This window comes from Phascolarctos cinereus, unplaced genomic scaffold (assembly GCF_003287225.1).
Source record: "Phascolarctos cinereus isolate Bilbo 61053 unplaced genomic scaffold, phaCin_HiC Scaffold_726;HRSCAF=1367, whole genome shotgun sequence".
Classification (NCBI taxonomy): Eukaryota; Metazoa; Chordata; class Mammalia; order Diprotodontia; family Phascolarctidae; genus Phascolarctos; species Phascolarctos cinereus.
In genome coordinates, this window is record NW_027556098.1 from 327,717,482 (window position 1) to 327,745,314 (window position 27,833).

Genomic DNA, 27,833 nt, shown 5'->3' on the forward strand with positions numbered 1-27,833 from the left:
AGGTGCTGGATAAATGTTTAAGTAAGTTGAGTAAGTCTGAGGGAGTGGAGCCTGACACTGTCTCCCCCAGGTTGTTAAGAGCGATTATTAGAATAAACATCTGTAAATAAAAGGGAAGGGGAAGTGTTTCTTTTTCACTGATAAGGGGATTAGAGAAGCAAACAGAAGTAAGCCAAAAGGCTTGGTGTAGCCTTGCTAAAGAAATTAGGGAATAAACATAGATAAAATGACTTTTGTGCTCCCTGAGCCTTAGAGTTGGGAGTACTTACAAGGTTGTTTGCAGGTACAGGAAGTCAATGCCAGCAATTATTCAGTGGCTATAAAAGAGCATTTCCAGAAGTTAGCTTTCCCAGGTGATTGTCTGGAGACTGGCCTCAGCCCAGAGACACACGGCTCTTATAACATACTGCTTCTTTGGGAAATTTGGATAATCCGTGCTGGCAGAAAGAGTTTCTTCACCAGGAGTTTCTCTATACACAGGTGTGTTAGGTTGAGGAGGATCAGGGGAATGTGGGATACTCCCACTTGTTTGCTCATCTGTGGGATTGTAGGTTTGAGCTGTAAGCTTGTTCTCAGCCAGTCAACAAACCGTTGATTAAATGCTCACTTATGTGCCACGCACTGTTTTGAGCACTGAGGATATAAAGAAAGGCAAAAGACAGTGCCTGCTCACCTAATGGGGAGGAGAGGAGGGGGAGGCAGCAGATAAAGAATCACTCCAGGAAGCTGCCTACAAAAATACTGTAATGCAGGTTCTGAGGGCAGATGCTTACCCAAGAACATCATTAATCAATAGTTTTGTCTACTTTGTGCCAGGCGCTGTGCTAATCACTTGGGATACAAGAGTCAAAAGACAATCCCTGCCCTCAAGGAGCTCACAATCTAGAAGGGGAGACAACATGTAAACACATGTAAACAATATATATATATATATATACACACACACATATGTACACATATATACATACACATATACATATACATATATATGTGTATACACATATATATATATATATATATATATATATATATATATATATATATATATATGATTGCTAATGCAGGATGAATGAGAAATAATTAATATAGGGGTTGGGAAAGGCTTCCTGTAAAAGGTAAGATTTTAGTTGGGACTTAAAGGAAGCCAGGGAAGTCAGTAGATAGTTGAGCGTGGAGGGCGTTCCCGGCTTAAGGAACAGCCAAGAGAAAATGCCTGCAGCTGAGAGTTTTTTCCATATCCTCAGCTATTGTCGACAACAGCTAAATGACCCAGTGGCTAAATCACCCTGAGCTTGGAACAGGAAAGAATGGAGGCTTTAGAAGCTTACTTAGCTGTATGACTTTGGGCAAGCCACTTAACTTCTCTCAGCCTTGGTTTTCTCATCTGTAGAATGGGGAAAGGAAAATAATAGCACATACCTTACAAGGTGTTTGTGAGGATCAAAGGAGATAACGTGTAAAGAGGATTGCAATCCTTAAATTGCTATGAGTGCTAGCTATTACTCCAGTGAAGGCAGTACACAGTGCTGATAGTGGAATTGGATGGAATTTTTAGGTTTTTTTTTTTTTTCGGGCCAGGGTTCTCCTGGGCTGTGTTGCATCTATAGAGATTAGATCTTTCATGAGGTATCATTCTGATGCTAGAGGTTCAGAACAGCCATATCCTTGCAGAACACTTTCTCTCTTTCAATTTCTTATCTCGAAGGAAAACAAACAAAAACAGAGGGAGTTATTGTAGGGACTGGGAAAAGAGTGTTTGGAGGTGAAGGAATGGGACCTTCAGGGCCAAATGTAAGCAGGCCCTGGAATCCCAAATCATACTGAAACTCCCTCAACCTGGATCTATATGAAACTAGGTTAATGTGAACTTGAGGGAGGCCTTGAAAAGGATCTAAGTTATAAATGGGCCATATAGTCTAAGAAGTATGGAAAAGACTTTTTTTTTTCTTGAAAGCACCAATACCTTTCTCTCTCTCTTCCAACCTCCCTGTATCACTAGCTAGCAGCCAGGGCACCAGCAGAACCTCAGGGACTCAGTATGTATGAATCAATCAGTCAATAAATATTTACTAAGTGCAAGGCCCTGAGCTAAGTTCTGGGGATACAAAAAGACAAAAGGTAGTCCCTGCTATCAAAGGAGTTCACAGTCTAATGGGTGAGATAAGGTGCAAACAATTATGTACAAATAAGCTATAGATAAAGTGGTAATAATAACAGAGGAAAGGTACTAGAAACCCAAGGCACGACAATGAATGTGGCTTCTCACTGACAGCCAGAAGTCACCGATAGCCAGCAGTTAAAAATATTTTCATTTCCTTGAACCCTAGATAAGTTCTCCACTATCTCTCTCTCACCCTCTTGGTATTTTCCTGCCAGCATCCTAATAAAAGGTTTCACCAACAGTGTGTTTGCCCTAATTTACTGAGAGGGTCTTGCCCCTGAGACATGGAAAATTTCAAAGATTCTTCTTGGTTCTCAATAGAGAAAAAACATTTAGCAGAAAGAAGACCACATAAGCATGGTCTCTAATAGAGTTAATTTGGTGCTTCATGCCATTAAAACCTAAACACCTAGAGGCAGGAAAGCTTCTTTCTTCAGGCTTCTGAGTCCTTTAGACAACAGGCTGAATTGTCAGAAGTCACAGGGAAAATCAGCCTTCCCCTGCTTGGGAGAACTTCCCAGTTTCTCTGCTCCAGTTATTTTGATCTTACATGTCCTTTAGGGCTTTTCTCAAGTTCCAGCTCTGTATTCGGTACTTAGTATGTGTTATTTGGGACAGCGAGGTAGCACACTGTATGGCACATCTGGTCTGGAATCAGAAAGACCTGCGTTCAAATCTGACCTCAGACATTTACTAACTATGTGACCCTGGGCAAGTCACTTAACGTAGTTTATCTCAGTTTCCTTATCTGTAAAATGGAAAGAAGAAGGAAATGGCAATCACTCCTATATCTTTGTCAAGAAAACCCCAAATGGGGTCACAAAGAGTTGGACATGACTGAAATGACTAAACAACAACATGTATTATCTATAGCTATTTCTCTTTTTCAGGCATATGCCCTCTATCAAAATAGGTGTACATACAGCATGTGCCAAGCATGCTCCAGCATATCCTAATGTCTCAAAAAATTGATATTTTGTGTGGCAGTTTAAAAATTTACCTCTTAGTAAACTAGTTGTCATTTTAAAAACAACTTTATGTTTTAGTTTCTTCAGTTTGATGACTCAAAATAATGTCCTTTATGATTGAATATTTAGTAAATATTTGGATTAAAAAATTTCCCTGGCTATACATTCTAATGAAATGTGTTGTGCACATGCATGATGCCAATTAGGTTGTAAATTAATCATTGTTGTTATTGTTCAGTTGCATCTAATTCTTCATAACCCCATCTGGTGTTTTCTTGGCAAAGATAGTAGAGTGGTTCCTTCTCCAGCTCATTTTACAGATGAGGAAACTGAGGCAAACAGGGTTAAGTGACTTGCCCAGTGTCACACAGCGAGTAAGTGTCTGAGGCTGGATTTGAACTCAGGAAGATGAGTCTTCCTGTCTTCCGGCCTGACACTATCCCCTGTGCCACTTAGCTACCCAAAATTAATCATGGAATCACCAAATTTTACATGCAGATGGGATTATCAAGATTATTTAAGCAGGCTCCCTCTTTTGTTTTCTTTTTTTCTTTTTTTTTTTTTTAGGTAGTGAGTTCTTTTTTTTTTTTTTTGGTTAGGCAATGGGGTTAAGTGACTTGCCCAGAGTCACACAGCTAGTGAGTGTTATGTGTCTGAGCCCAGATTTGATCTCAGGTCCTCCTGACTTCAGGGCAGATGCTCTATCCACTGCACCACCTAGCTGCCCCCCCAGCAGGCTCCCTCTTTTGAGGTACAAAGAGATGAGATGACTTCCCTGGGTCACACAGCCAGTTACCAGCAGACCCAGGACTCTAGTTGAGTTCTCTTTACTCCCTACTGCTTAACGTAGTTCTGAGCATGCAGTTAGACACAGCTCTGGGAAGCACACAGTAGGTACTCAATTGTTATTTGTTGTGGATGACAGTAATGATGACTTTATTCCTGACAAATGGATAACAAAAGGTATCAAGGATGGACTTTATTTATCTTGGCTAAGTTTTTCCAAAAGCACTCTTCCTGTAATTGAACAAATTGTGGTATATAGATGTAATGTAAAATTATTGTTCTGTAAAGAAATATGAAAGGGACGATTTAGAGAAACCTGGGAAGATAATACATGAACTGATGCAGAGTCAGGTGATTGGAACCAGGAGCACAATTTACCCAGCAATGACATAGTGAAGAAAGACAAATTTTAAAAGAATTAAGAACTCTGATCAATGCAAAAACCGATCATAGTTCCAGAGGACTGATCATGAAGTATGCTACTCACCTCCAGATAGAGAGACTGAATGGAGCCAGGAGGCAGAGTTTTGGATATAGTAAAAGTGTGTGTGGATGAGTTTTGCTTGCCTATGCATGTTTTTTTTTATAAGAATTGTTTTTCTTTTTAAAATTTTTGAGGGAGATTTGGGGAAAAGAGAGGCCTAAAATAAATTATTTATTTATAAACAACAGATATAACTATTTCCTGAGGACAGCACTGAGAAAAATGTTCCTACATTTCACATTTCTTGTTCATATGTGCAAACCTGTGCTTCATAAATTGAAGCATAATGTACCTTGTTAAATAAGTAGGTTTATATGTAAAGTATTTTGCATACCTTAAAATACTATGTAGTTATCAGTTATTATTGTTATCAGTGGAGAGCACACTGAAAATAGGTTAGTTCTTGTTCACTGAAGGACAAAGTTAGTTGAATATACCCCTTTAACAATGTATTCACAGATAGAATGGACCCATATTGGAGGAAGGGGAGCAGACTATGCATTTTACCTTAAAGGTTTGAAACTGCAGCCCCCCTCCCTGACCACGAGGAGTCACAAAGCTCTTGTCACAGGGTTACCAATTAATGACAACCTTTAGCCATTGGATAGCACTTTGCTGTGTATTCTCACAGTGGTGTTTACCATATGGTTAGTTACCTTTTTATGTGTCTTATCCCCCTACAAAATTGTACACTCCATTAAGGCAATGACTTGCTGATTTGCTTTGTGCCTTCATGTCTGCTGTACAAACGCTGGACATTTGGCATGTTTGTTGATTGGCCGATTGATAACATGAGAAAGTCCTTCTTTGATAGGATTTACAATGAGGATATTTTAAAGTTAGGGTATTACTAACCCCACCCCTTCCAAATAGAACATGAGGGCTCGGAGTGAGTGTAAATAGCCATTGTTTCTGTTTTGGCCAGAAACCCTGAGGGTCTTCCTTTCTCAGATTGATTTTATTTTTAACTAGGTAAAAGGAGCCATTTGTTTTTTGCCTCATTTCTTAATCACTGAATGGGCATTGCTTCAGACAAACTGAGACCTGGGAAAGACCTTACCTTAAAAAGGCCAAGCTCTCCCACTGGAACTGAGGCTATCTCCAGTTGTCCTGATCTATGTCTTGCCACTGGACCCAGATGGCTCCAGGGGAGAGAGTGAGGCTAATGACTTTGCATAGCCCTGCCTCACTTAAATCCAATTCGCTTGCAAGTCAAGACATCACTTTCCTGATGTCCTCTTCAAGAACAGGACAAATAACAACAACAATAATCGCCTTCCTAGATATGGATTTACCTTTCCTGTTATGCAGAAACAATTCAGCTCCACAGAAATTCTGGGGTTTAAGTGCTTGCACCGAACATTTAACAATCAGCTGCAGATGGTTGACTTCAACACACCCCTCCCTGGTAGGATTGAGTGGCCTGTCTGGTTCCTTCTGTGTCTAAATCTATGCTCCTGTGATCTTGGCAGTGAGGCCAAAGACTTCTAGGGAAGAATGGTGTATATGTTTAGACAGAATCCCTGAATTGGGTGCCTTTGCTTAACTTTTTTTCCCTTTTGCTATAAGGTAGGATTCCATTTTGAGGCAGGAGGACTGGAGGAGGAGAAAGTGGTAATATTTCCAGAAATAACTGTGTTATAAAAGCAAAATGCATTCATAAAACCTACAAGAAATGAGGGATTTGGATTAATCATCATCATATATATATTTATATATATGTGTGTGTGTGTGTGTTTGTGTACGTACATATTACATCACCCTGAACTGTTATGAGGAAACTGCTTCATAAACTGTAAGGCACTGTATATACTTACGTAATATATTATAATATATAATAATATGATACATAATACATATTATATAAAATATAAAATATATAATGTAATATATTATATAAATATATGATATATAATATATATTTTGTAAAATACATAGCATATATTACATAAGTATAAAAAATGCCTTACAATTTATGAAGTGGCTTCCTCATAACAATCTAGGATGATGTCATATGTATATATATACATACACATACATATATATATACATAAATATATGTATATAATGATGGTGATGATTAATCCAAACTCCTTATTTTGTGTTTTTAGGTTTATTGATATCTTTTGTAAAGCACCTGTAAGGTACTATATATACTTATGTAATATAAAAATATAGTACTTACAGTTTATGAAGCAGTTCTTGTGTTTCTCTCTCTCTTCACACACACACACACACACACACACACACACACACACACACACACACACACACACACACCCCCTTACAGTTTCCTTATAACAATCTAGGTGATTTGGTGGCACAGGTATAATTATTCCATTTTTACAGATGATCCCTAAAGTCTCTCCAGCTATAAAATCCTACAGTCTAGAACTAATTTAATTTTGGGGAAGCCCAAACTATTAATCATCTTTGTTAGCATCTGCAGGGCCACATTCTTAATAATTTCATACTACTTGACATGTGTTTTGTGACTCTTAGTCACAGAATCTTCATTGTTAGAATTTCCTCAGCAGAATTCTGTGCATCAAAGAAATTTAAAATGTGGACAAAAATGAACAAAAAAAAGAGACTACAATGACAGAATCTTAAAGTTGGAAGAGACCTTGGATATCTAGTTCACTTCTACCTGAAACACAAATCTCCTCTACAAAATCTTAAATCAGGATTCATCTAAGCTCTGCTTAGATTCCTCCAGTGATAGGGAACTCACTACTTACCTAGCAGGACCCCTCAATTTTTGGCCATTTAATAGTTCTTTCTTTTAAGCTGAGATATGACTTCTTAGAGCTCCCAGCCTTTGACCCTAGTTTGTTTGTTTGTTTGTTTTCTGATAAGAACAAGACCTCTTGGACATGATGCACTTTGGGCTACTTGAAGAGCCACCATCATTCTTGCTGTTAACTTTTTGGGGAGAGATAAACATTTTTAAAGGCATCATCAACAAGATGTCTCTGACAAAATTCTCCTCTGATGTCTTATCCATCAAGGCCCAGTGGGTGGCCTTGTCTTCCCAAAGGCAATGGCACTAGGTGTCAAAAGCTGGCTGGTCCAGTCAAGTTGGAAAAAACCCAACAAACTTTGAATAGGTGCCCAAGGATTGAATACGTATCTGAAGACTAGCTACATTCAGAGAGGCTTGTCATCAAATTGGCCTCATGGTATGCATTTTTCAGTCAGAGCAACTCTGAACTCTGAAACTTTTTACTAGGTAAGCTACAGCAAATTACATAAATAGAATAAAATAAAATAAAATAAAATAAAATACCTACATCATTGAAATCACATGTTCCTGAGTATTCATCTGTGATCTCATCAACATGACCATTTCCTCCAACAGTGCTGATTGCAACCTTTCCATGAGCCCCAAGACTGTATGACTCTTGTCTATGTCTTCCCATAAGTTTGTCTCAGGGGGTTCACACAATATTCTGGGGGCTTTCCTTGTATTCTCCTAACATTTTGGAGATGCCAAATGAGAATATGGATGGCTGATCAGGTACACCTCACTCCCCCCTGTCACCAGTCTAGCTTTTTCCTATTCATACATCTGATGACATCCTATATATTCCTTCTGTGTAAATTCTTTGTTTGTAACCTGCTGTAGCAATGCTCATGGCCATCATGGACCTCTCCGTTGCACTTTAGGTAAGCCTCAACTTCATGTTTTAGAGACTGTATTATTCCATGTTGCAGTCTTGCAAACTTTATCAGCAAAATGTTGATATTAACACATTGGGTCCTTGGGATAAACTTGGGGTGATTAAAATACTTTTTTTCAATAGCAAACCAGACCATTCTCTACCTCCCATTCAATTATGGGACCCATTTTCTGTCCCTGCTTCACTAAAATCTAAAGTTTTTGACAAATCACCAAATTCTATAAAGAGAGGGTTGGAAAAAACCTCCATGTGGTAGTCTAGCCCATCTCCTTACTTACTCTTATTCGGCAATCTCACACCTATTCCATTATTCTAATGGCGGAACCATCTGTAGTCTTTCAAACACACAGCATTGCCTCAGGCTTTCGTGCATTTCCTCATGAATCAAACTGATGGGAGAAATACCCAAGTTTGCATCCATAGGACAACCTTGATAATTAATTCCTTTTGGCTCCATGGTGATAGGGGAGATAAAGTCTGCTTCACTTAACAAGGGAGTTCTATGTTAGCTGCCTTCTCCTATTGACTCCCTGTTGTTTTATCACTTCACACCCCAGCCAACACTTCTTAATGAACAGATCATATATTAATGAAAAGCTCACAGCCATCAAAAGAAAAAATTGGCTTACACAGAACTTACAAAATCATAGGATTTGGAGATGGATGGGATTCTGGAGGTCTTTTAGACCCAGCTCTTTATTTTAAGATGCTGAAACTGATAAAATCCTATGAGGTAGATGGGCTAAGTATTATCTTCATTTTAGCATTAAGAAAACTGAGGCTTAGCATTAAAGTGAAATGATCAAGCAGTAAAGAACAGGTAGGCTTTGGACCCAATCCCTTTGCCTCCAGAGTCGTTAACCTTCTTTCCCAGGTGGTGTCCTGTAGTGGGCCCTGGCTGTAAATCCTGCCTCTGATCTTTGTTAGTGGTATGAAATTAGTCAAGTCACCTAGCCTCTCTGAGCCACAATTTCCTCATAAATGGAATGGAAATAAGGTGACTTATATTGCACTTCTCTCAAAGGCTGCTGTGGGGAAAGCACTTTGGAAACCTCAAGGAAATGTCAGTCACTGTTTCTCTTATACCATAGTTATCCAAATGGAAATGTCTGTCTGCCTTTCCTCATGCACCAACTTAATCTAGCTGTAATCTGCAAATGGTTCCCATGATTAGAGGCTGCTGAAGCAGGGTGCAAGGGTTTCTTTTGTGTCTTTTCTACAAAAGGAAAGAGCTGCATAATAACTGCAGTGCAGCATCTTGATGCTACCTGGCTAATGCTCCTGGGGGTTTTGTGCCATAAACAGAAATTCACCATCTGAAAAATGCTTCATCTTCAACTCCATCAATTCTAGGTTCTATATGTCTGTCTGTCTGCCTGTCTGCCTGCCTTTCTGTTTTACATTCAAAACTAGAATTTTTTTTTCCACTTCCCCACTTGCTGGCAAGATGCTATCTAGGGTCTGAATCAGCTGTAATAGGGGCTGATAAGATAGAGACAAAAAGTGACACAGTCCTTGTCCTCAAGAACTTTACAATCAGAGAGGCTTGCCCACCACAAGTGGTGACTACGACACAATAATTCATAGTTATAAGTCTTTTACAAATTTTTTTTTTTGGTGAGTCTAAAGGTCTGTGCCCTGGGCTAGAAGCCCTAATTGTACAGCTAATTCGGACCCTAGATAAGCATCTTGCCAACAAGTGGGGAAGTGGGAAAAAAATTCTAGTTTTGAATGTACAGACCTTTAGACTCATAGTGTCTCATGTTCTAGCCCAGGGTCCTGACTAAAAGTCTTGCTAGAATCAATTCCCTGGAAGAATCAAAGTTGATGGTCTCAGAAGGGATCATTATTAATTTATTAGTAGGCCTATTCCCTTACAATTCAATTTTATTCAACAAATAGTCCCCTGGGCCTATTAGCCTACTCACTACATGTGCTAGGGGCTGTAAAAGGGACTAATAAGATAGAGATGAAAAGTGACACAGTCCCTGTCCTCAAGGACTTTATAATCAGAGAGACTTGAGCAGAACAAGCAGTAACTAGGACACAATAATTCATAGTTATGTATCTTTTACAATTTGAAACCTATAGAACCCTTTTCAGAAAAAAAAACATTTTAAAATAATTTTTAAAAATGCTAAATTTCAGTTAAAGGTTAGTGAAAACAGGGATTTTTTTTTTCATCTAAGTTTACTGATCCCTTGAAATCCATCAATAAACTAAAGGATCTCAGGTTCAGAACCCTACTTTAGAATTTGAAATGTGTTTTTCTAACTGCAACTTGTGAGGAAGCTATTGCAAGCATTAATATCCTAACTTGACAAATGAAGAAACTGAGGGTCAGAAAATTTAAGTGATTTGCCCAGAGTCATTTCTCCCTGTTTGGTGCAAAGTAAAGAGCACTGAATTTCAAGTCAAAGAATTGTTATTTCCTATTTCCAACCCTGAACATGTTGCTTTATTTCTTGACATTAGTTTTCTTTTCTGTAAGGTGAAGGGATTATGTCAGATGATAGCTAGGGCATTTTCCAGTTCTTAATGCTGTTATTTTAAAAGTTTACACTTGCTTCCATACTATCACCTAACGCTAGACAATGAAGAAAGTCCATTCAATCTCTAGCCAATAACCAAATGGGAGCAATCTTCATTCATAGCTCACAAGTTGAAGCTGAGGTTGGCAGCGTTGGCCTGGCCATCTTTATTGTTGTCTGGAAAGAAATTGACAGGGGCATATACATAAGTCCCAATCATTGACTGACTTTCTAATGCGCTAAATGCTTTAAGTGTATCTTTAAAACTACTTATATATTTGGTGATTCCTGATTCTTAAATGATTTTCTTTCTCTGAAGAAAAGAAGGAAGAAAGGAAAGAGGAAAGAAGAAAGAAAAAGGAAGGAAGGGAGAAAAAAGAAAGGAGGAAGAAAGAAAAGAAGAGAAAAGAAAGAAAGGAAAGAGAAGAAAGATGAATGGAAGAAAGGGAAGAAGAGAGGAAAGGAAGAAAAAGAAAGAAAGAAAAGAAGGAAAGACAGAAGGAATGATGTAAAGAAAGGAGGAAGGAGGGAAGAAATAAAGGAGAGAAAGAAGGAAGGATGAAAAGGAAAAGAGAAAGAAATCTATGGAGGGGAAGAAGCAATGTACTATGAGTGGGTGAAGCTGACCCTTCAGCTTCCATTATGCTTTTCCAGTGCAGAGCAGCTGTTCTCTATCTGTGAGCCAAGAGAAGGGAAAGATGAAACTGACATATGCTGTCTCTGTCACTTACTACCTGCTTCACCTTGGGCAAATCAGGTCACTTCTCTGAACCCCAGTCTCATCATCTGTAAAATGAAAGTGTTAGATTAGATGATCTCCGGGGTATCTTCTAGCTCTAAATCTATGATATGTAATATGTGTATATTAAACACACACATATAATATGTCATCCTGCATCAAAGAAATACTAACAAAGAACTACAAGAGGAAAAAAGTTATTACTCTCAGAGCAGATTAGCTTCCTCAAATCCCTCTGCCCTTTTTGCCTCTGTTACATTTTATCTCCTAGCATTTTGATTTATGTTTGTCATATCCTTTCCTTTCCCATTAGTCCTCAAGCTTCTTGAGGGTGTGGACTGTGATTTTTCATCTCAGTTATTATCACAATTATTTTTATCATCATTGTAATGTGAGTAAGTAGTTGTATAAGTAATCATGTACTGAAGAATTACTTCTTTCAGTAAGAAGGAATAATGTACTTCTTAACTCTACATTTTTAATTACATATATTTCATTTTTAATGAACACACAATTTGGAACAATGGCTTGTGAACTTGATTTGTGAATCAGAACTTCTGAGGATTCCCAACTCTACAGGAACGTTTGCTTTCGGGTTTTGACAGTCCAATTGTATCTAGTTACAGGCAGTTGCATCTTTTTTGAATAGTATTAGTAATGCAGCTTTTTATAAATACAGTAGGAATTTGGTATACAATTTTATTTTATTATTATAAAGTATCCATAGTTATTCTTTAAATACAAAAGGCTAAATGGCCTACATATATGTTTTTGAAAAATTATTTATTAAAATTTTTCTAGACATATTTTCTCTTAGTTTTCGGACAAACATGATGTCATGTCAAAATTGTAAAAATTGGGGCAGGTAGGTGGCATAGTGGGTAGAGCACCAGCCCTGGAATGAGGAGGACCTAAGTTCAAATTAGGCCTCACACATGATACCCCCTAGCTGTGTGATCCTGGGCAAGTCACTTAAACCCGATTACCTCGCTAAAAAATTTAAAAAAAATTTAAAAAAAATAAAAATTCTACGTTCTAGTGAAAAACAAAAAAAAGTTGCATTTGCAAGTGATTTAAAAATGTCACATTATGCAAGTGTCACAATTTGCCTCCACAATAATATAAATGCCATTCAAAGATTTTTAGTTGGTTGGGTCCCCTCCTCTCTTTTCCATCTTTGATGGGGGACCAAATAAATTATTTTCACCAGCACTGAACCTGGTCTTGATGGTCCTGAGTATGACCTATTTCTCTAAGTCTCTCCCTGTAGAAGAGGAGCTTCCCTGGGGGCCCATCTCAGAGACATCAAAATTGCAACTTAATAAAAAAATTTAATAAAAAAACAACTCAGTAACCAAATGGGTCCTCAAGTCAAGGAAGGTCTCTTCATGGCCCCTAACAAAGCATGTTCATTTCAGCTGGCACATGCTGTGGTCAGGAATGCCTCAGTTCTCTCATGGCCTCATGGTGCCATTAAAAACAGAGTGGGTTTGGAATCAAGAGAATCTGTCTTTGAATCCCAGTTCTATAACTTACTACCTGCAGAATGATGGGCAATTCCCAGAACCTCTTTGACCCTTGGTTTTCTCATCTTTAGAATGAAGGGTCTAGACTAAATGACTTTTAATGACCTTTATAGTTCTAAATGAGCCTCTTCCCCGGTCAAATTGGGCACATCCTTCAAGTCCGTTAACGTGCTTCTAGAAACCTTTCTAATGTCCTGTATAATGTTATCTGCACTATAATCATGCTCTTTAATATTGGGTAAAGCATGATGCCATGAAAAAGTCCTAGAGTCAGGAAAAGAGAGAGAAGGGACAGGGACAAACACCTCGTAATATATGCCACCTAACGTGCACTTTACAAATCTTACTTTGTTTGATATGGGTTCGAGTCCTGAATTCTAATACTCATTGGTCATATGAATTTGGGTATATCACTTCATGTCTCTGAGTCTTGGTTATCTCATTTATACAATAAGGAAAATAATTGCACTCCCTGCCTTATAAGACCGCTGTGGGGAAAATTACTTTGTAAACCTTACAGTGCTAAAGATATGTGAGTTATTATTTTTGCCCTCTCATGATGTCATGTTAGATTATAAACTCTTTGAAGGAATGGCCTGTATGATACGATCCTTCTAGAGTCTCCCAGAGTCTAGCCAGGGGTGGGGAATCTGAGGCCTCCAGGCCACATGTTGCCTTTTAGGTCCTTGGTTTCGGCCTTTTGACTGAGTCCAAGTTTTACAGAACAAATCCTTTCATTAAGAGGATTGTTCTATGAAGTTTAGGTTCAGTCAAAGGGCTGCACTTGAGGATCTAGAAGGCCACATGTGGCCTTGAGGCTGCAGGTTCCCCACCCCTAGCTAGCACAGTGCTAGGCACAGAATAGGTACTTAATAAATACAGGATAAATTGAAGCAGAAATATAGATAGAAGGTAAGCTCCTTGAGGGCAGGGATTATTTCCTGTTTGTCTTGTATCCCCAGTGCCTAGCACAAAGCCTGGCACATAGAAGGCACTTCATAAATGTATGTTGACTGATTTATTGCCACCACTCAGTTCTGTGGGAGATGAACAAGCCTGCATAGCACCAAGTTGGGTCTAATACACAGATGACACTTTCAGGGTGAGAAGTGTTTAGGAGGAACAATAGTTGCTCTTTTTCTTCTTTCTACCTGTCTGTCTTGCTTTCTCTTTGCCTCTATCTCTGTCTTGGTCTCTTGGTCTCTGTCTCTCTCTACGCCCCTGTCTCTGCATCTCTGTCTCTCTTTCCATGTCTTGCCGTGTCTCTGTCCCTGTTTCTGTCTTTCTCTACACGGCCCCTCTGAGGAGCTGACAACCCTTCCCACTGCTCACTAGCTCCACTTGAATTTCAGGGAAACCAGGAAATCAACCAGTAGTTAGGTTGATGATGATGATCTCTCTTTGAACATGACTGAAGTATAAAATGTGTCCTCTGGAAATAGGAGGTTGAATCTAAATGAAATGAATCTGCTCTCCAAAAGAGGTTAAGCATTTCTTTGGAGAGAAATAAAGGCAGTTCTGTTACCTATCAGGATAGTTACTCGTACTGATTGTAGCTTAAAATGGCACTCCATGTTAAATATTCAAGTTTATCCTCCTGCTTCTCCCCTACAGAAAAAAAAAAGGTGGCATAGTAGGTAGAGTGTCGGATTTGAATTCAGGCAGACCTGGGTTTCAATTCCATCTCTGATATTTACTAGCTGTGTGACCATGAGCAAGTCTCCCGACCTCTCTCCTATAGGTCATCTTCCTCTCTTCTCTCCCCGATACCATCCTGGTACGAGCCCTAACCAATCATCCCTGACCAAGACTATTATAAGACCCTTCCAACTGTCCCCCTGTCTCAAGTACATCTTCACTCCAAACCTTCTTCCATTCAGTGACAAAGTACCAGCCCTGACCTTGTCACCCTTCTACTCAATGAATACCTTTCCTTGCTATGCCTTTTAACTGGCTGAGCCCTGTGCCGAGAATGATCACCCTTCTCATTGTCACCTCCTGGCTTCCTTTCCTTCCTTCAAGACTCAGTTCAGATCCCACCTTCTACAAAGGACCTTTTCCATTCTCACCCCTTCCCCATTCCTCCTAAAGCCTTCCCTTTGAGCTTACTTTCCACTTAGACTGTAACAACAATATAACTTGTAGGTACAAAATTGTTTGTACATTGTCTTCATCCATTAGAATGTGAGTTCTGGGATGGCAGAGACTTTTTTTTTTTAAATCAAACTTTACATGCTATGGGCTTAGCCTAGTGCCTGGTACATCACAGTAAGCTCTTAACTGCTTGTTGACTTGATTTAACTAGCTATGTGACCTTGGGCAATACACTTAACCTGTCCAGGACTCAGTTTCCTTAGTGAAACTCAATAACTAAACTCAATAACATCTAAGGTCTTTTCAGATCCAATCTATTATCCTATTTGTTGTAGATACAAAGAAGGAACAGAATAAAACCTCATCTTTGCCTGGCCTTCAGGAAACCACTAATACTTCATGTCCAATAGAACCAGGATTATAGGGAGAACTCTGTTTTTTAAGTTCTAGTTTGTCTTATAAGATGACTTAAATTGATGTTTTTGTGAATATTAAAACAGCAAAGAAAATAAAACTATCAGCCAGGGTTAAGGAGGCCCTGATTCACATTTCTACACAAATTGCAAACAATCAAGCAAATCAGAATTTGGTTAAAATGACTATTAATCAAAAAATTCAGGCCACACAAGCATGTCCAATCCATATTCTTTTTTTGGGGGGGTGGGGGGTGTTGAAGAGACAGGGAAGCATACCTTTTTTGTTTATTTCTTGTTTATGTTTCTTTCTTTTTCTGTTTTTTTTAGAAGCTCTTTTAAAATCAATTTAGATGATCTTACAAGACATGTTCTGAAAATAGGCTCCTGATAAAGTATAGCACTACATCCCAAATTAAGCAGATTGCTTAAAGGAATGCAAGCTGGGCAGCAGCAGATCAGAGGACGAATGAAGATGTAAACTGATGGAACTAGGGCGTATTGGTCTTTTGTTGCAACCCATAAAGCCTGAGAGGATTTCTGTTCAAAGTTATTTGCACAGCTGTCCCAGGCTCCTTTGACCTCCATTTGGGAGAGGAGAGGTCCTTAGGCACGAAGCTATGGCCTTCACTGTCTTATCAGCTCATAGAATTCTATAAAGTAAAATCTTGGGCCATGAGAGAAGAGTCACTAGGCACTTATCCCATGCCTTTAGTGTTAAAAGCAGGCTGTTGAAGGCTGAACAAAACTAACTATGAAGAAAATGTCAGAATCGCCTGGAAAAGCTGTGGCTTCTGAACGCCTTTTGAAGTCTAATTCATGCATCAAATTGCACTGACACAGGCCTCTTTGACTGACATTTTGATATGGACACTTTACAGCCGCTCAGCCTCATTAGACGCCAGGCATGTGGAGTGAGAAGAAATGCAAAGATCTTATGGAGCAGACTAGGAAAGATTAAGTCTCTTGGTTTTTCCAAATAGGCATTTGAGTGATGGCGCTTACCCTTTATTTTCCAGCCAGTTCTGAGGCTGCTTCACTGTTCTGAAAGACAATGATTTTTTCTAATACAACAAAGCATATATTCGAATTTTTTTTTTGTTTAACTGTAGCTCCTTTGATCCTGGTATTTATATTTATGCTTCAAAGGAAGGGGTCCATGATTCCCCAAGGCAACGAATGGCCAATGCATATCACACAGCAAGCTAACAAAATGGACTTGGTTGAAAAGAAGACTAAAAGAGCCATTCTCTCTCTAGTTTCATAAAAAACATTTCTATGCTGACATCTTGTGTTCTCTGGTCAGCACTTTGCCATATTCACCCACTAAAGAAGATTGTATTTCCCCCCCTGTGCCTTGGGGTAAAATGGAAGTAAGTCAACTTCCTTGAGGGCAGCTTGGTGGCACAGTGGACCTGGAGTCAGGAAGACCTGCGCTCCAATCCAGCTTCCAACACTTACTAGCTGTGTGACCCTGGTTTTATTGTTGTTTTTCAGTCATTTCTGACTCCTTATGATCTGATTTGGGGCTTTCTTGGCCAAGACGCTAGAGTGGTTTGCCATGTCCTTCTCTAGTTTATTTTGCAGATGAAGAAACTAAGAAAACAAGGTTAAGTGACTTGCCCAGGGTCACATATTTAATAAGTATCTGAGGCCAGATTTGAATTCACAAAGATGAGTCTTCCTGACCCTAGGCAAGTCACTGGACAGGACTGAAAAACAACAACTTCTTTGATAGTAGGAATCACCTTTTCATGCTCTTTATATGGCACCTTGTACAGAATTGAATTAATCAAGGATCAGCCCCTTTCTTAGAACTACTGAGTAATTTACTGAACGATGCTTCTCTTCCCATTCGATTCACTGTATGCCATTTTGGTCACAGAAACAGAGGTTTTAAAAAGCCTAAGCCCACAATTTGGGTAACTCCAAATTCCATCAGCAGGCACAAGAAGAAGAATGACAATAATTAACCAAAACCAGGGATGGGAGAGTGTAAGAGAAAAGGTTGTATGTCCATAAGTCATGTTAGCCATAAAGAGTTAAAGGAATACAGAAAGGAGAGAAGATCGCTTACAGAACGTGGTCTATTGTCACAGCATGGGCAACTCTTAATTCTTAATTACTTGCTTTTGTAGGTTCCATTTCCAAGAAAATACTTATAATAGATATGAATGTAAAATAAATGAAAGTAATGCCAGGTGCTGTTCAATTATTTTCAAGCAGACATTTCCAAATGCCTGGAAGCACACAGGTAGCACACACAGGCAACTGTCAGTTCTCAAGACTTGAATGGCATGTTTTCCATTACCGATGCCTCTCCAATTATGGTTAGGAAAACATAACGGATGATAACTCGGCATACTGTATCTGAGCATGCACATGCGTGCACACACACATTAAAAACTCAGAAGCTGTGTTCCAGACTGACCTTCAGGTTGGTATTGTGCTATGATCGTCACCGTCTGCCCTGCCCCCTTTAGGGCTGCTGCAGCCTGCTCGTGGGAGGCACCACGAAGGTCAATGCCGTTCACCTGCAAGAGAAGATGATGAAGATGTTTCACTAGGCATGATAATGTGAACGCAGAAAAAAAGTGAACAACCTGGGAACGTAGGATACAAAGAGGTTGGGTAAGTGAGGGTCCATGGAAACTCCCCTTCTTCTTTCTCACAGATTAAAAGGCTATCCAAGTTGGAAGTGACCTCAGCAACCATCTTGTCCAATCCATAATGGAAAAAGAATCCCTTCTCTTCAGGAAGATCAATATGGCACAGAGTAAATAACAATAAAAATATGCTAAGTAAAAATAAAGTAATATGGGAGTGTACTAATAACTAGGAGGGAGGCATCAGGAGAGTCTGATACCTAGATCTGAGACATGGAAGAAGCTAGTGATGCCAAAAGGCAGAAATGAGGGAGAACATTTCAGCCATGGATTGGTACAAATCCCAACTCAAAAGCATAGAGTTGGGAGATAGCATGCTGTGTATAGGGAAAAAGCAAGAAAATAAATCTGGCTGGAATGCCAAGAATATGAGGGTGAGTAATATGCTTGGAATGATAGGGTGGACCCACATTGTGCGGGGCTTTAAATGCCAAGAGGAGTTCATATTTTATCCTACTAGAAATGGGGAGCTACTAAAGATTCTTGAACAGAGGAATTGTGGTGGTAAACTTCTGCGTCTCCTTTCCATTTTATTCCATTCTCTAATCATTTAAGTGCCTGATGGGTACCAAGCATTATTCTAGGTACTAGGGGAGATTAAAGGTGAATGATAATAATTACTCATATTTATTTTCCTCAGAAAAACTCCAAGAGGTAAATAGAGCAGATATTTTTAGATCCTTTTTTTTTTTCAGCTGAGGAAAACTAGGTTCAGAGAAGTTAAATAGCTAAGCCAGTAGGTTGCAAAGTCCATGGAGTTTTGGGCTTGGAGCCTGGAATAGCCAAGTTCAAATGCTACCTCAGAATTTACTAGCTTACTATTTGATCCCAGACTTTAATTTGTAAAATGTGAGGATTGGACTCAATGACCTCTAAGTTCTTTCCAGCTCTGAATCTATGATTCTATGACTTTAGAGCAGGAATGGGCTAGACTGATGAGCCTAGGACTGGGGTTTTGCTCCAGGGTACCAAATTTAGTGGTAGCTGCCACCATCTGCAGGGCAGCTAGGTGGCACAGTGGATGGAGCATCGGGCCTGGAGTCAGGAAGACCAATTTCCCTAAATTCTAATCTGGTCTCAGACACCTAGTAGCTTTGTGACTCTGGGCAAGTCACTTAACTTTGTTTGTCTCAGTTTCTTTGCCAAGAAAACCCCTAATGGGATCATGAAGGGGATACAACTGAAACGACTGAACAATGACGACACCATCTGCAGTCCTTTAGCAGCGTAGAAACAACAGTTTGTCACCTAATTAATAAAAAATGATTAAAATTGGAAGGTATCGAATGTGTGGCTTCAATGAGCTCTTTCCTTTCCCAGCCCTGCTGCCCATGGCTTATGCAGCAGCCTTAGAAGCTTTGCCTCTCCTCCAGCATGGGGAAGTGTCTATACTGTCCTTCTGCTCCCCTGCATATTATGTAAATAAAGGATGTTACGGTACTTGTCCCAAAGCGGGGGTTTGGGATAATTGTGACACAGTTCTGAATTATGGTTCTGAATGCCTTGTCCTTGGGGTTGTACAACTACTACCCATTAGAGCCAGGATTTGATGCTAAGCCTCCTGACTCCAGGTCCAGAATTCTTTCTACTACACCTCTGAGTAAGACAATGATCTTGGCCTCAGGGAGCTTTCAGTCAAACGGCTACAACATATAAATCATTATAATAGAAAAAGAGCAAGAGCACAAGAAAGGTACAAACCGAATGCCATTCGAGTGCCCTTCTGATGATGGAAAGATAATTGCCAACCCAGTAATTCTTCCCCTGTGGAAGCATATGGGAAGAGAAGAGTGTAGGTGGGAGGAATTCCCAGGGACACAGCTTGGATGGCGGACCAGACCAAGATATGTCTAACCCAAGTCTGTCTAGAATTTGACTAGATTCACACATCTGGCCTTCTTTCAGAGCAACATTAAAACCCATGTCTGGTAATGTTTTGTCTGGCTTCACTGGAAACTATTTCCTGCTTCCCCACCTCTGCTAGGATTTTAGTGTGTGCTGGAACTTGGCTTATGTAAGTTGTCTAGGGTGCTAGAATAGACACCTGCCATCCAAATGAGAAGAAAACAAAGTAAAAATTATATGCTGCTAAGAAAGAAAGAAAGAAAGAAAGAAAGAAAGAAAGAAAGAAAGAAAGAAAGAAAGAAAGAAAGAAAGAAAGAAAGAAAGAAAGAAAGAAAGAAAGAAGAAAGACCGACCAGGGTAATGAGGAATGACAAACATATACTCAGAAACTAGTGCAACTTAGGGGTGTCATTTTGTAGTGGCTATTTTTTAAAAATGGAAATGGGCTACTTCTTCCCCAAACCCGCTACAAAAATCAGCAATACAGCCCTGCTCCCCTGGGCCTGACTGCAAAATCCTGTGTCTGATTCCTAAATGAATTTGACTGCATTGTTTCTGATGCATACTTCCAGAATGAATTTTGGCAATTTGGAATCAAGAATGCCTAGAGCTGATACTGTTCTCTCTCTCTCTCTCTCTCTCTCTCCTCTCCCTCTCCCTCTCCCTCTCCCTCTCCCTCTCTCTCTGTCTTCTCTGTCCCTCCTTCCTTCCCCCTTCCAGTATTGGTTTCTCTCCTGAAAGAAAGGAGGAAAGCTTAAAAAACTAAAACAAAATATTTCCAGTTAAAGGTCAATTCTTAAATACAATTGGGGATAGGAAGCAAAAGCAAAATCTTTCTTAACCTTCTGGGGGCATATTTTATGCTCATTTATCCCAGTTCTCTGGTCTAGGGAGGGTTGTATTAATACAGAGGATACAATTTTTTTCCCTTCCTCTGCCTAAGGGAGATTTCTCCTAGGTCACACTCCCAGAATGGGGAATTTGGGATGATTATATTGCATCAAAATGCATCATCTTTCTGAAGTGTGATCTTTTTAGAGATCTTGGAGATCTTGACCTTAAAATTCTATATCAGAGAGCTGGAAGGATCTTGAAATCCCTTCTAGAGACTGGTCCAGACTGGACATCTCACCTCTCCAGGCCAGATGGCTGCTTATTCTTTCTTGTGTATTTACAGAAATATTATTTTATCCTCATTTCCACTCCTTTATAATTCTTATATCAAATGATTTTCCATCTGCATTTAGGTGAACTTGTTTCCATTGGTTTTCTGTAGCACAGTGAGCAATTATTCACGAGACCAAAGGATCATAAATTGAGAGTTGGAAATGATCTTCGAGGTCACCTAAAAAGGGTTCAACCCTATCATTATATAACTGAGGAAACTGAGGCCCAGAGAGGTTAAGTAATTTATCCAAAGTTACCCAGGTAGTAAGTAGCTGAGCCTGAAATTGAACCCTGGAGCTTCTGACTCCCAAACTAGAACCCTTACTGCTTATCACATCAACCTCCTTCTAAAATCTCATCATCTATCTGATGGCAGCCATTAACAATCTCTTAGTCTGCTCTACCTTAACTAAACAGACATTTCTGTCACTTTATCTTGAAGAAACATCCTTTAATTTTTCTTTCTTTTAAAGATTCTGGCAAATTTCCCCATTCTTCCTAAGGCACAGAGGTGACTGAAAAGTAGTGTATTAGGAAACAGGAGCAACTTGCAGTCAGAAATCCTGGAGAGGTCTCAGCTCTGCACCAGGTTCAGAGCAAAGTCCGCCTGGCTGTGACTCCCCAGGCAACTTCTCTTCCACCCAAGCAGCCTTCTCATTCTGGCAACACTTCTGCCCCTATGGCCTCCTCCCTTATTTGGTGAGTTTCTCTCCAAACCTCTATTTGAGGAAGTCTCACTTCAAACCTGGATCAGCCCATAATTCCTTAGACTATTTCTTCACCTTGCCCCTGCATGGGTACCTTACCCTTCCCTCTTTTTAGCTCTCTTCAATGAGTCTTCATTAGAATGTAAGCTCTTTGGGGGCTGGGATGGTTTTTCTTTTTGCTTGTATTTGCATTCCCAATGCTTGGCATATAGTAAGAGCTTAATAAATGTTCTCTCTCTCTCTCTCTCTCTCAACAAAGATTTATTAAGCACATGCTATGTTCTAGGCACTGTGCTGGGTGCTAGGGATACAAGTACTGAGATAAATGATTATTAAATAACTGATTATTAATATTGGAAAGACACAAAAAAGGATTTTTTTCCTTTCTGAAACTTTTATTCTCTACTAAGCCAAACCGGCATCTAAAAGAAATTGCTGATAATGAGATTGGATTAATTTTCTCTTCAATCTGAACACTGAGATCCCCAGGTAGGTGAGGGAGCCCTGTTGTGTTCTACTTAGGTTTGGGTGGGGGACACATTCTTTGATTAGACCCTCAAGGCTGGGGGTGATTTGGAAGTAAATGACATGATCAAAGTCACTTACCCAGCCTTTCATTAGAATAGGTCTGCCTCTCATTATAATATTCATTCTCTCTCAATACCTGTTAATCAATCAGAATAGATTGCTACCCTCAGGAACATCTACTCTTCCAAGGGCATATAAGTGTGGATTCTATGAGGAGTCTTTGGCATTCAAGAGTATCACTGACACTTTTTATTAATTATATGCTAGCATTATTAATAAAATGATTAATTATCCAGAAATTCTATCTCTTGAACTTTTTATACATCACAGTACAATGATTGAAATAATTAGTATTTACAAAGAGGTTAAATTCTAATGGAATCTATAAGCATACAGAGAATAAATGGTAGTTAAATAATTCGAGAGGGAGATAGTATATGATTTTGAACAAATTAGGAAAGATTTCCTCCTAACTCCCCAAGTATATTGTTAATATATTTAACTCATGGTCAATCATTATTCCCAGGCGTTTTACCCCCCCCCCCCACTAAGCTGATTGGTGTATTTGTGGTTTGGTTGTATGGGTCACCTTGTACTTACTCCTGCTAAATTTCTTTCTAGTGGTATCTAATTTATCCAGGTCACAGGTTTTGTTTTCTGTGTTTCACCATGAAAGAAACTGATTCCCATCTCAGAAACATTTTCAGAAACTGATGTTTTAAAAATAAGTGTCTCCAATGATATAACTTGCTTTCAAATGCCAACTGTACTGTAGCTTTATTAATTTGTTCTCTACATTTCATTCTACCATCCTTACCGTTTCCTATACACATGCCAATGTGTAATCAAGTGATTACCTGAGAAGGTAAATAGGCCCATAAGACCCAACCTTGGATGGAAACTCAGTAGATAATTCAATCCATCTCCCTACCTGAATTATTCCAACATATTAATCATCTAAGAAAGATTAAAATAATTTCTGATTGTGAAGCTTTGCAGAGATGAAGATGCCACAATCTCCTTTTGCTTAACAATGTTTTATATGGTTCCAGCTGAAGTCTGCTTTTAAAAATTCATTTCTCTAGGTTAATGGAGAAGGTTGACTTTCACTGTATGCCTTGCAACATACCCTATATCTAGATCATACAGATATCTACATGAAGGCAGGCCTCAGCTTCTCTGCTCTAAGGTAACCTTATCTCTTCAAAACTTTTTTAAAAAAGTCATAGAATCATGAATTTCCAAGTGGGTAGATTTTGAAATTACCTAGTCCAACTATTTGCTTATTGTTTCCCCCATTAGATTATGAGCTCATAAGGGCAGAAATTGTCTTTAGTGTATCTTTGTATCCTCAGTGCTTAGCACAAATCCTGGCAGTAGGTACATAATGAATACTTATTGCCTACTGAATATTTCCTGGGGCAAGGACCCATTTCCAGTGAGTGGGTATTCAATTTCTGCTTAAACATTTATTATCTCATATATCAATGTATTACATTGCAGCATAGGTCTGCATGTTAGAATGTTAATAATAACTCATATTTCTATTGTTTTAAGTTTTGCAAAGCACCTTCCTCATAAGCATGGGAAATGAATTATAATATATTTTTCTCACCATTTTACAAGTGAGGAAACTAACTTGTGGTGATCCAATATCACTTCCCAAACTGCCAAAAGCAATGCAGATGAATAATATAAGCTAATTTATAAAATCTGCCAAAGGATAGTGGGCAATTATGAATAGTACCATCTCAAAAAGCAGAGAAGTTGTTGAGGGTTAAAGCTATTCAAAGAGCATTTAAGGATAAAAATGGAAGAAGGAAAACAAAGGAAAGAAACATGAAAAGATCTGGAACTATTACTAATAAAGTGTTTTTTTTTTTATCATCAAGGACAGTGGAACCACCTTACTTGGACCCTAGTCCAAGATACACTTGTAGGGGAAGAAGAATGGTTTTAAGGAGAACAAAGACGGAAAAGACAATTATATGGAATTGTGTATATATAAGGGAGGAATAATGCTAGAGGAGGAAAAAATTATGAGGGTTCTGAGATACTGAAATGCAAGGTGTCCAAGGAAGGGTAAATACCAAAGTCATGGAAAAAAATCTTCCACCTTGTTAGTAAAAACAGAAATCATCAACAGCTACCGACCAATATTTCCCCTCCTCCACCTATATAAACTCTTTGTACAAGTCATCTATAGACAAATTAAGGAATCTTAATGAGAGTATTAGCAGGAAACAAGATGTGTTTTGCATGTTATAATAATGGATAGCATTTTCACCACTTCAAACTGACTAAAACATATAGAGAGAATAATATTCCACTGTATCTTCTTTAATTGAGTATAAAAAAAGCAGTTTTGCAAAATGCCACCTTAAAGATTCTTTTCTAATAAGGTGTTTGCCATCCATACATCAAAGCCGTTCCCAATTCCTTGAAAGATATAACAACAGAAATAACCTTATTCATTGACCCTCCAATTATATGCATCAAATTAAGCAAAAAAAAAAATGAGGAGATGAATGCTCATCAAAGGTGCTCATCTCTGTGGTGGTAGAGGTCCATCACAGAGTCCAAGTTGAAGAATGATTCTCTGTGATTGGAGGGGTCCTCTAGATCAGAGATGTCAAACTTCAGAGTCCACAAGCCACAAGATCAATGTGTAATTCTACAGTGCATCTAGAAACCAGATTAAAATATAACTGGGACATGCTTAACAAAAGAAATATAAAAATATAATACAACATAGATAATGTGAATTTTTGGTTTTCTAAGTCAATTTGCAGGTACAGGTATCTGTTTCTGCTCTAGACTCCTGGAAGAGACCTATAACCACTTAAAAGAGTTTGGCCTGACCATCAGTGGAGAAAAAAAAACAGATGGATAAAGCATATTTTTTATCCTGATTACAATATGCATCTGGAAAGAAACCCCATGGATTTTGTTTATCAGTATGCATATCTGGGACCTACAGTACAGTTGGATGAGTTGAAGAAGAGGACAAAAGCAGGCTGGATTGTTTTTGGGAAATTCTAAAGATTCTTTAATGATTCCAACCTTCCCATGATGCATATTCCTAATAACATTCTACTAGTGTTGGAGTATGTTCTAAACACCTCTCTCAAAATGCAAAAAACTAATTCTTCACATCATTTTCTAAGAATGGCCTGAGCAATGTAGAGAGTAGCAAGAAAAGTATGAACAAATTTTGTTTAGTTTCAATTCATGGATGGCCTAAAGAATAAGGAGACAAATTATATGAGCACTTTATGTTGTATAATTATGAGCATTGCAGGCAAAAACATCTCTCTTCATCATCATAGAAACCCTGGGAATTAGGCAGGTCAGATATTATCATTCCCAGTTCTTAGATAAGGAAACTGAGGCTAAACAAAGTTAAGTGAAAAAACTACTAAGTAATAGAGTCAGGATTTGACCTTGAGTCTGTAGATTTCAAGTCCTGTTCTTTTTGCACCAATACCACATGGTGTCTGAAAGGCCATCTACAGAAAGATTCTGATTAATGCTCAAGCAGCAGCTTTGACGAAAAGTTCTCATCTTGCATCCTTCTATTAACAGAGCAGAGAGGAGTAGCACAGTGTCTGACAGCCATGCAAAAACAGCCGTTCCTTAGGGGGTTTGGTATTACTCCCACACACTACCAATGATGATCTTTAACAGTACCCCAGAGGATCTTATGGACAGCAGGGATCATTTCAATGGCCTGACCTGTGTGTACATCTGACAAGCTTGTCCTTCAGTCAGATTCATTTTAAATCCCAGCTTTTTACATTTCCACTTGCTTGATGGTAGGGACCATGGCAATATCTATGCTATATGAGGTATCTTGGCAACTCAGGGCTTAATAAAGAACTATTATTAGCACTAATCAAATTTGGACAATAATTTCAGTACATTTATCTTGGAAAAAAAACAGTAGCTAAGAGCTACAAACGAAAATGGATTTTTAATAACGAAAAAATACAATTGGATTTTCTTGTGGGATCCCATCTAATAATTGGCACAAAAAAACCCTTTAATTAAAATAACTAAGGTACAGAACACAGGGGACTGGTACTAGGAAGTGATTTCATGATTGGGGGTAGGAAACTAGGGCAGAATCTAAAGTGACCTCATCCTCCATCAGGTAAAAGAAAGAAATTAAAATGAGCTTGATGCATACATGTGAACAGATTACATTTTCACAGCAGCATTTTAGGAGTGCATACTTGCCATGAAGGGTAAGATGTGCCAACACATATGGGGGAAGCACTGCCATTGGGCCTTTCTCTTCACTTAAGGCAAAGGCCAATGTGAATACTCCCTAGGGTGTCCCTACACACTTGATCGTGCTCTATGCAGTCATCACTTATACTTTCTTCCTTTTCTTTTCTTTCTTTCTTTTTTTTTGGGGGGGGGCTAGGCAATGGGGTTAAGCGACTTGCCCAGGGTCACACAGCTAAGTAAGTGTTATGTGTCTGAGGCTGGATTTGAACTCTGGTCATCCTGAATCCAGGGCCAGTGCTCTATCCACTGTGCTACCTAGCTGTCCCACTTTCTTCCTTTTCTCTGGTCACAAAAGAGATATCCTTATTCCTCACTACAGTTAATTTCTCTACCTACACCTTTGATTCCATCCCCTCTTGCCTCTTCCATGAGTCATCCTCTGTCATGTATTTCTTCTTCCCCATTATGTTTTTCCTTCCTATATTTCTAGAAATATATTCTCTGCTCCTAAAAAAACCCCCTCCTTAGACCATTTTTTCCTACCCAACAACTTTCTTATCCCTTTCCTTACCTCCATGGTTGAACTTCTTGAAAGAATTGCTTACAAACAATGTTTCTACATTCTCCTAAACCATTTGCAATCTGGATTCTGCCCTTATGTATCTCCTGAAACTACTCTTTCTAGTCAACCAATATCACTTATTCATTCTCAATGAATTCAAGTCAGCAGGTCTAGACAAATTATGTAAAGGACTAGAATACATGTTTGTTGAGTTTCTGTTAGTGACTTTTGAAAATCTGTGGAGACCAGATGAAGATCCACAGCATTAGGCAGGGGAGAGAAGCTATCTATGTACTATCATATTAAGTGTATTGAACACAGATGTTATTTTGATTTTTTTTAAATGGAAAGAGGTTGGAATCTCCAAATTATAGGAAAGTTACCATGATTTTATATAATCCTGGAAAAATGCAATAACATATTAAAGTAAGGGTTTATGAGTATATAAAAAAGGGAACAGTGATCACTAAGAGCCAATAGGGTTTCATCAAGGACACATAGTGCCAGACTATCCTCATTGATTTTTTAATGGGTAACTAGATTAACAGATCAGGGATATGGCGAATTCATTGCATACATGAAGCATCTAAAAATATTTCATGCTCATCTTGTGAATAAGATGGAGAGACATAAGATGAAATTTAGTACAACCACATGGGGACCCTTAGACAACTAGAATGGTATAGGTCTACTCTGATCCAAAAACTAAAACATAATGCATGCAATATGACATTAAGTGC

General features: G+C 38.8%; 1 protein-coding gene across 10 annotated transcripts in view; it reads right to left on the reverse strand.

The window, feature by feature from the left end:
• The window catches only part of DLG2 (discs large MAGUK scaffold protein 2), a 1,818,644-nt gene that overhangs the window by 446,028 nt on the left and 1,344,783 nt on the right, over positions 1-27,833 (reverse strand). For all 10 annotated transcript variants that reach the window (XM_078156955.1, XM_020993659.2, XM_078156957.1 and 7 more), the window contains one exon: positions 17,817-17,919. In XM_078156955.1, coding sequence (XP_078013081.1) covers positions 17,817-17,919 — 103 coding nt within the window. The remainder of the gene's footprint in view (positions 1-17,816; positions 17,920-27,833) is intronic.